The following is a 10,057-nucleotide window of genomic DNA, read 5'->3' as shown; positions in this document are numbered from 1 at the left end:
TTTGGCTGCCGCCGGAAGGAACAGAGAAGGCGGAGGGCAGGGTTCTGGGAAATTTTTTTTTTTTGTTGGCTGCTATCAGAACCTAAGGGGAGAGTTCGATTGAGTGGAGAAAGGGAAAGAAGAGGCGGTGGAGCTTTTTTTTTGTTGGGAATCGAAGGGGTGGGTTTTTGTAGAGAGCCAAAAGAGCTGGGTTTGAAGTTCTACTATGATTTTTCTTTTATGAAACCCTAGGTCGAAAGTGAGGGTTCGATCGGAGGGTCATGGGTGGAATGGGATCGATGGAGTTGGGTTTGGTTGACTGCTTCAACAGCACTTTTTTTTTTTAAATGATTGTTCTCTGTCTCGACAGAAACCGGAAGAGAGAATAGGGAGAAGATGGGAAGGAAAGAGCAGGTTGATGGGAAGGGAAAGGAATGGAACAAGGAGGGAGAACGAAGGAGAGGATCCTTCGGCTCTGATACCAAGTTGATGGAGGGCCTTAGGGAAAGAAGGGGAAATCAGAGTAGAGAGGGGGAAAATAAGGTTTACACTCACACATTCATTCAATAATCAAATTGCTCTCTAAATCTTCAGTCGATTACAACCAATATATAGGAAAATAGGAACATGAAATTAGAAACTTAACTGGAATGGAAACTAGCCTAAATTAGGAAACAACTATAAAAAGGAAACCAAAGCAAGGAAATAAATCCTACTCCTACGTTCAAGTCTGGAAACTAAAAGCATGAAATAAAATACTAAGTAAACTACTAATTTTATTTCCAACCCTGTTGGACCAAAACCCTGGGCTGGACCGGTTCTTCTTGGCTCTTGGCTTCCAAAGCCGGTCATGCTGGTCCAACCAAGAAAGGGCAACCATATCTGCATCACCCTTTTCTAGGAAACCAAAACCCTTCCTGTGATGTGGAATAATACCTTCAAGAGCTGAACTTGCAACTACCATTTCTCCTAAATTTCAAAAGCTTGTAATCCAAACCCTGCTTGATTTCTTGAGCTATACTGGTCTGGGTCCACTCAGGATGGCTAGGCGACCACAAATCTGGAAGTTTATAGCTCTTTGAGGCAGATTCCAATGGCTGCTGTTCAAGTTCTTCTTGGTGTTCAAAACATGACCTTCTATGGCTGTCGTGAGGTTGAAGAAAACCTCATAAAGTGGGGCTTGCTTTATCTTTTGTAATATCTCATTAATACCCTTCTCTTTCTCCCAAATTCTTCACTGTCCTACTTTTAAATCTGATTCCTAGTTTATCCTTTCTACTAGTGCTTTGTAAACCAGTGGTTATGTCTTGAAGTTCTAACAAATTACAAGTCTGCCACCCTTATGATCTTCAATCTATTTACAGGATTGCCACTCGATTGTAAACATCAACATTTTTATTGTTTTGCCCCCTAATCTTAGTCTTAAGTGCTTAAGTTTTTAAGTGGGCCCACATCCAATCGGGTTGATTTTCTTGGGGCCCATCGGCCCCGCATTAATCTCGGCTAAATGTGATCGGCTACATGGATTCATGCTATCCAATAGGCTCTATCCAATGTCATACTTGGTACAAGACCCAAACTGTGCATGTCATTCCTCACAACTTCTTGGTCATTTTATGCCTGCCCTAAGCTCTTTTAGCTCCTTCAATCGGGATCATATCACTCCTTACTAGAGCATCCCTAGGCCTCTGTTGGACATGATCATACCACCTCAAATGACTTTCTTGGAGCTTGTCATTGATCGAGGCAACTTGCAAATCAGTTCTAATATGATCATTTCTCACTTTATCCTTTCTAGCTTTTCCACACACACATCTCAACATCCTCATCTCTACTACACATAGGTTAGCAATATGACACTTCTTAACTGCCCAACATTCCGCCTGATACATCATAGCCGGGTGTACAACAGTCCTATAGAGCTTTCCTTTGGATCTTGACTGTTCCAGAATTTATAGATTTGCCACTCTTAACTTTATTTTGAGTTTAGGGTCCTGACTGTTCCAAAATTTACAAAGTTACCACTAACATTCAATTTGAGTTTGCTTCTACTTTGGTGGGTCCATAGAGACCTATAATCAGGGTTATTGAAACGTAGGTTGCACCACCCAAGGCCCATACAAGACCAAATCTGAATACCCCTTCGATCATGAAAGAATCATAAACTCCTGGACACATTTAAAAAAAAAAAAAGGAAGAAGTAGGAGAGTAAAACTTCACAGAGCACGGTGGTTCAGACCATGCTTGCCTTGCAATGGGTCCCACTCACATGAAAAAAGAGTCAATTCCTATGACAGATGGATAAATTAAAAGTGGTTATATAGTGCTGCTCTAGTCTTATTCGTTTTCTCTTAATTTCAGATTGCATGGATATACTTCTGTAATTTTCTGGAATGCTAACCTAATATTTTCATTCTTATATGGGTCACATAAAATTGACATCAGTCAACTTCGGTTTACTTTGTGATTAAGCCTAAATATTGAAGTTCCTCATTTGAGGTTTTCAGATGACAGAAATCATCTGAGTCTTACTCTTGAAGCCCTTCTTCAGCCTTTAGATTTTAGGCAAGAAATTATTGTTTAGCCAGATGTTGGTGCCCTCAGAAAGTTTTCTCAATTATGTTCCCAACAAGACTAAGGCACTAACTCCAAAAGCCTGTTAGTACAAACTGTTGATTTCTAAAAGACATTCATGTATTCCAGAGCACAAACATAGAAAGCAAAGAAATAATTGAAATAACCTTGATCAGAAAAGCATAACTGAAATGTGGGAAAGCTCCTTCAACTAATAGGTAGGTGAAGGTCAATGAATTGAAGAAGGCAGTGCAATCAAGCTTAAACTTTATAGATGCCCTTAATCATGTAACCGAATGTGCAGAATTGAAAATCATGCTTTTGGAGAGAAAAAATAATGTTTGTTGGAAAAAAAAAGCTAACGCAAGGTAAAGCATGGTAACATAATTTCTTAAGGCAATATCAAACTTGGAGTAATAAATCTCCAACATTGATCAAAGGTGATAATTTCAGAAGGATCTACTCTATCGGGTAGAGAGGCTGAGGCAGCAAAGGAGATGGAAGGCCACCCATTTATAGTTGACAGGCCTTGCAGTTGGCACAGTGCTTAGAGAGGCTGCGTGTCCATGGTTCTCTTGCAGGTTTTGTGAATAGTTGTCTTTTAGGTTGCCGCTTTCTACACTTGTTCTGGGTGGCTGATCACATGTCCTTTCTCATTTCCTTTGGGGTTCACCATTTGCTTCGTCCATCCACCCCTTCCTCCCAATCTTTGGGGCAGGGTATTATATATTCTTACAAGTTTAAATAAATTTCATTTCCTACCAGAAAAAACCCTGATTAAAACAAAAAACCGGATATGGAAAGACCGAAAGAGTGACACCAAGAAGAAAAGAAATAAAAAACATTTGCCAAACAAGAATATCAATAAAGTGAGAAGGAAGGATAATGACTGGTTGGTCAGAATTGTTACTTATTTCTCTTGACTTACAGCAAATTGTTACGTGTTTTTCTACTTTTGTTGCTGTTCTGGTTTTGATTATAGTCTGCACATCCAACCTTACCTTTTAAAGGGTGCCTCTCCCTACAATTATATGCTGCCCAGATTTTTTTCGTCTGATTAAAATTGAATCAGCAATTAACAAAATTGACTAAATTGTGCACTTTTTTATTTTATTTTTGGCAGGAGAGAGAGACAGAGAGAGAGAGAGACAGAGAGAGGGAACTGATTCATAACATCAGATTGATGCATGCATAGATTCACAGTAAAGTTTAGAGTGATGAATGCTTCCCACATCATCAAATCCAGAACTCCTCCCCACCCCCCTGCAGCTACAGGTTCAAATATCAGCCAGGTACACTGCCACCCAGATGGCAAACAACCCCTTCTTTTTTTCCTTTTTTTCTTTTTTTCCTTTTTTTCCTTTTTTTTTTTTTTTTTTTTTTTTTGGGGGGGTGGGGTTACTTCACATTGTGAGTACAAGGGGAGACGTAAACAACTGTGCATGGTGAAACCTACATCCCCTAATCCATTGCCTTCCTGATACAGGAGCATAGGCAATAGAAATATGTCTTGCTTTTTTTAATCTTCACTACTTATTTGTTGGTATTAAGAAGTAAAATTCTGTGGGCCTGCATTACCTGGTAAGCAAATAAATAATGGATGCTAACTGGTAACAATTAAGATTCTGAATGTTGGAATGTCTTTGGCTCTTATGAATCTAAGCTCTATAAAGAAATGTGGTGGACATGTGTTCACCAATTTTAGTACATCTTGTTAAAAACATATTTTCAGCAGCTCATGTAAAAGGTGGAAGCCGACTGTACCAACCCTATCTAGGACGAGTCCAGCTAAGTTCCCTTGGGTTTTCTCCAATGTTTCCATATTTGTCTGTCAATCTCTGCTGATTATTTGTTTTGCCTGCTATAATGTTAACAATTTACTTCTGGTTTGTGTATTTCTGCAAGTTACTGGAAAAATCAGATTGGTTACAACATTTGTTTTGCCCCCAAGTAAAACCTGTATGAATTCCCCTCCTTTTATCCACTTTCCAAAATAGTGCAGACAGTACTAATATTATCACCACTTACAAATGCTGATAATGGCTGACATGAATTTGATATCACATCAACAAATATTCCCAACTCAGCCGGCATTCCGCCTCACAATTCTAAAACTTGAAATAATCAACAGCATGTTTTCACCCTTACAAGAGCATGACTTCGGATTTAATCAAAATTTTACATACATGATTAAATCCCTAAATAATGTTCAAAACAGATTATTCTGCCTTCTTAACTTCAATGACTGAACCCTAATTATCAGCATAAAAAAATTTCCCTCCTTATTTGAATTACTCTGATTCCACATCAAGGTCATTTATATTATTTCGTTAGATTTATGTGTTAGTATTCAGGTTGAGATATTTGAGTGAATCTTCAACCATATATAATGAAAAGCAGCTTTAAGCAAGATACATCAGAATGATGCACACAAATGAATCCAACTGATCTGAGTCAAAGCTTCTCAAATTTCCCCCTTATCTCCATAATGTTCCTAAAAAGAATACCAGTAAAAAGTACACAACAGAAAATATGTTGACAAATTACTGTGGCTTATCTAAAAATCTTACCTCGAAGAAGGTGTCACCATATCTTGAGAAGTTCAAGTCTGCAGACTCTATGCTCTTGGCAACAAGTTCCTGTAGTCGAAAACACTTGGTCAGTCAAATCAAGATAACTAAATCATCAAATGGTCAAAACAAACAATGGTCAATAGAGGAGAACTCCTTTCTGAAAAACCACATAATTAAAACATTTGAACTGTAAACTTACCAGATCACCATCATTATCCAGATAAATCTGGATCACTGCATCTGCAAATGCTGCAGGGTCCAGAGGTGCTGCTATATTCCGTTTGCGGGTCTTAATCCGCGTACCACTGTAAGTTTGAAGAAATGAAATAAAATTGAAACTAACATTTTGCACTATGAGCAGAACACGGAACTATGCAATCAGGCTCGTGATCAATTAAAATAAGCAAGACATTAGTGGAAGGCAACATATGCCAGTACAATCCATACACAAGCATCATTTCTGCATTATGGATCTGTCGACAAGTGCCATTCATGCACGACCCCAAACCAACAGCATATGTATCCACTCAATTATGGAGAAAACATGTCTGCTTGTGTGTACATGAGATATCTCATCCAAAAACTATTGGTTATCATATGCAAATGTATAAAACAAAGAATAAAAGAAATTTTCCTCTAAGAGAAGCACAATTCCAGATACATCAACTATAGCAAAACCAGAAAACCCACTTTTTCTTAAAGTTGGTTTGTTTTCTGGTGCATTCTCTCTCCATCAAGTGGATCAATAACAAGCAAATTTCATTCACATACATTAAATCTCTACATACAAATAGTGATGGAACCCAAAGACCTAAGCACAAATATATACACTTCTGCAAAATAGAACTTTGCAACGAATGACATGCAACTACGTGGAAAAGATTGCCTATTCAGCTCTTTTTTTGCCACCACTCTTCCCATTTTCTCCCCTGTACTTCCCTTTTCCTTCTCAACCTAATAAAGCATTAAGGGTCTGAATAACTTTTCTACCTCTAACTAGCAAACTTCCCCTAAGACTGACTTCTGAATAATCTTTCATTTCTTTTAATGAGATTGTAAATGAATCAAAGGTCAAATAAACAAAAAAAAAAATTTATGACAGTACCACTAAATTTCCAGATAATAAATAATCCATCCTCCAGTAATCTATTTACTAGCTGTTAACCACTCTGAAGCAACACCCCCCAACTCTTCATAATCTATTTTTGCACTTTCACACCGTCAAAAGACAAGATACATATTATCCAGTTAACATAGTTGTCAAAGCGCTAGGCAACTCAAAGGTATTGGAGAGGGTCAAAAACTAAGGTGACACCAAGAAGGGACCAATCCAAAAGGTAGCACCTGGACGCCTAGGTGCTGCCTTGACAACTATGCCAGTTAATAATGACTTTTGTACAATCCAAATCTCTTCCTAATCCTACATGAGGGATTCTCATATCCTTCAAACATATACAACCATTTGACATCTTCCAAAACCAAATGTATTGATTTTTTTTTTTTTTTTTTTTTTTTTTTTTTTTTGGGCAACAATCTCAATATTTCAAATCACCCATCTTCAAATGTTGAATGATCCCATGTACACAAAGATTAACCAAAAGAACTTATCCTCCAGTGTTAACCAATTTGCCTACTTAAAGCAAACTCTAACATTCTAAAATATACCCAAACAGTATACAATATATACTCAGGTTTAAAACATGGCATATGTACCCATGGTCTAGGCTCCTTTAAAATTTGACAGGCATTATTCTATGAAATCAAGGAGAACTTGATCACCATAAATTTCAGAGTAATGCAGCTTGAAGTGAACAGCTCAACCATGCAGTAGTGATTTTGGTGTGTCCTGCATTAGTATTTCAATAAGTGAAAACCTAACTCCCTTGGTGACCTAGACCACAGTTATGAGAGAATCATGTTTCGAAAACCCAAAGGAAGTTTGAGAAATGAAACAAATCATCACAAACCACCATACAGAAAACTCAATTTCTTTGAATAATAAAACTAAGTTATACGCACAATGCTGAATTTCCAATTAGATATGTTGGCTCTCAGAAGAAACACCACAGAAGGTAGTGACTGCAAGGATACATCATTCCAACAGGGGAAAAGAAACACTTTTTCATGAGAGGGAGGTTGAAACTCTCATATATGACTTACCAAGGTAGCATGAACTGACACATCACATCACATCACATGCCCCTCAAATGATTTGACTGTTCAAGGATTACAATACTGCAGTATACTCAGCATGGACACATTAGCAACAGCACCGACGTTACAAAATAACAACTCAGCATTATCCCAACTAAATGGGGTCGGCTACATCAATCTTCACCCTCCAATCAGCTCTATTAAAGTTCATGCCTGATACAAGGCCTAAGCTATGCCTATCTTTCCTCACCACTTCTCTTAGTGTATCATGTATTGGAGCTACTCCCAAATTAGCTCTAATATGATCATTCATTTCTTCATAATTCCTAGTTTTTCCATACATCCATCTCAGCTACACTAAGTTAAATTATATGATGCTTCTTAACTGCCCAACATTCCGCACCATACATCAGCAAAATGAACTTATGTGTCCCAATACTTCTATTGCCTGAAGTATTAGAAAAATGGAAGAAACACAAAAGCTACACGAATGACGAATTGGAGAAGAACAATAAAAGAAACCCAAAGATTAAATACTGAGAGAAAATAAATCACTACTACAGCATGGCAGAGCAGTTCAAAAGTGAAAATGCTAATGGTCAGACTTGCAAACCCCAAATCCCCAATAAAAATCATTTAGCCACATATTAAGATAGAATATTAGAATTGCAATAAATATTTATTAAAATGAAAGATCCAACTACTACACTGACCATAGGACTTGAACTCATTTCTAGCAATAGAAAATCTTCACACGAAAACATAATAAAAAGTTCAATAACCATGTGCATCTATTTAACCAAGAACTTATCCATAAACAAAGCATACAGTTATATGGCTGGAATAGAGAAATGAAGTAAGAAAGACAGCGTACCCTAGAGTGGGTCTCTCCTTCGAGCTGAACAAAGGAACAAATAAGTGAAAAAACATCAGTGGCTATTGAGGTTTTCAAATTTCAAGCGCTTTCACTGAAGAAAATAAATCCAAATATACCCCCGAAAAAAAAATTTTGAACCCAAAAAATAAACTCAAAATGGAGAGATTCGCCGACCCACCAGATTTACATATTTTCTCACAAAAGACGATTACTCAATTCATTACACCCAAAGAAAGTGATAAGACCAGAATAAGAAATTAGTAAAGAATTACAAAACAAAAGTAGTCGAATACACAACTCCATTAAAAATCAAATATTTCCAACGAAAAAAAAAAAAAAAAAACTAATCCAATTAACCGAAACCCGTGCCCAATAAAACGGCTAAAAGAATTCCCAAAAGCATCAAATCGAAGCAAATAATCAACAAAACAGAAAACCCACATCAGCAACAAGGAGAACAATGAAAGAAAAAACCAAACGTTCCTAACCCGTTCTCCCAAATACAATCAAAGACAAGGAAATATTCATCTATTTTGCCTTCTTTAGCAGAACACATAAAGGAAAAGGATCTACCGATCGATCTACTGAAAATAAACCACAAATCAAACTTGAAAAACGATAGTTACCCGTAAAGAATAGGAAATAAATAGAAAGAAAAAAGATAGAACGATAGATCAAGCAATTATTACCACATGAACCAAGACCGACAGAGATCAAAGGAGATATAGAGCGATAGATCAAGCAATTATTACCTCATAAACCAAGACCGAGAGAGATCAAAGGAGACAGTGACTGCGTTTGAGTTGCGAACGAGACGAGGGAAGAGGGAGAAAGAGCTTCGAAGGTTTAGGCACAGAGATGTTTATTTGTTTATTTGCTTTTATAGAAAGGAAAAAAGTGGTGAATTCTCAATTCCCTCTTAAGAAAGTAAATAAATATTTTGGTAATTAATTTCCCGATTAATGATAAGAAACTATTTTATTTAAATAAATTAAAAAAAAATAATGAATCGGAACATTGAAGAAGTAATGAAAGTGAAATTTGACTGAATCTGCATTTAATTACGCTTCAATTTGAAGTCCCTTCGCCATTTGACCTTTTTGCACGAAATTACCGCATTGCCACTGTTCATTCTCAAGTAAGTCGACACACGGACACGGTACAAACCAAAATGCATGGCCCAAATGGTAAACTCATACATATGGTTGACATGAAGGGCAATGTCAACAGGTAGCCCTTAGCCCAAGAATGGGTTGGAAGGTGCAAGTTGGAAGTTGGAAGTTGGAAGTACCCCATATGTTGATCCATTATCGATGTGGAGGATCTTCTATGTTTTTGCATGGGAATACTACACCGCTTGTTGGAATCATGTTGTTGCTTGGTGTGCAAAGAAAGTGATGTTGGTGGAAAATTCCTCTTTCATCCTAAGTGAGACTTTTACTTTGGTTAAGTTTATTCTCAACTTTGTTCCCACCTATTGGATGTCATGAGCCCCCTTTTTTTTTTTTGGAAAATTATTTGATTACCTACTTATGGGTTTTTCTTTACAAAATTATCCACCAAAAGTTTCAGTTAACAAAAATACACAAAATTAAGTTTTTCTTTATAAAATTACCCACTTAAAGTTTAAGTTAACAAAAATACCCAAAATTGAGTTTGGGTTTACAAAACTACCCACTCAAAGTTTATAAAAATACATGATTATATGTGGAAGATAAAGACTCACTATTTTGGGTAGTTTTGTTAACTGAAACTTTGGGTGGGTAGTTTTGTAAACCCAAACCCAATTTTGGGTATTTTTGTTAACCAAAACTTTTTGTGGATAATTTTGTAAAGGGAAACCCAAAAGTGGGTAATCATGTAATTTTTCCTTCTTTTTTTTTTTTTTTTTTTTTTTTTT

At 36.8% G+C, this 10,057-nt stretch overlaps 1 protein-coding gene across 1 annotated transcript in view; it reads right to left on the bottom strand.

The window, feature by feature from the left end:
* The window catches only part of LOC122069121 (protein krasavietz-like), a 10,550-nt gene extending 1,490 nt beyond the window's left edge, over nt 1-9,060 (bottom strand). Inside the window, exons 1-4 of the mRNA XM_042633051.1 lie at nt 8,910-9,060; nt 8,155-8,178; nt 5,326-5,431; nt 5,124-5,192 (exon numbers count right to left, since the gene is read on the bottom strand). Of these exons, the coding sequence (XP_042488985.1) occupies nt 5,124-5,192; nt 5,326-5,431; nt 8,155-8,178; nt 8,910-8,914 (204 nt within the window). The 5' untranslated portion in view covers nt 8,915-9,060. The remainder of the gene's footprint in view (nt 1-5,123; nt 5,193-5,325; nt 5,432-8,154; nt 8,179-8,909) is intronic.
* Nucleotides 9,061-10,057: the final 997 nt, after the last annotated feature.

Source organism: Macadamia integrifolia, unplaced genomic scaffold (genome assembly GCF_013358625.1).
Source record: "Macadamia integrifolia cultivar HAES 741 unplaced genomic scaffold, SCU_Mint_v3 scaffold536, whole genome shotgun sequence".
NCBI lineage: Eukaryota > Viridiplantae > Streptophyta > Magnoliopsida > Proteales > Proteaceae > Macadamia > Macadamia integrifolia.
Note: the sequence above shows the minus strand (reverse complement) of the source record. Positions and strands in the feature narration are given on the sequence as shown.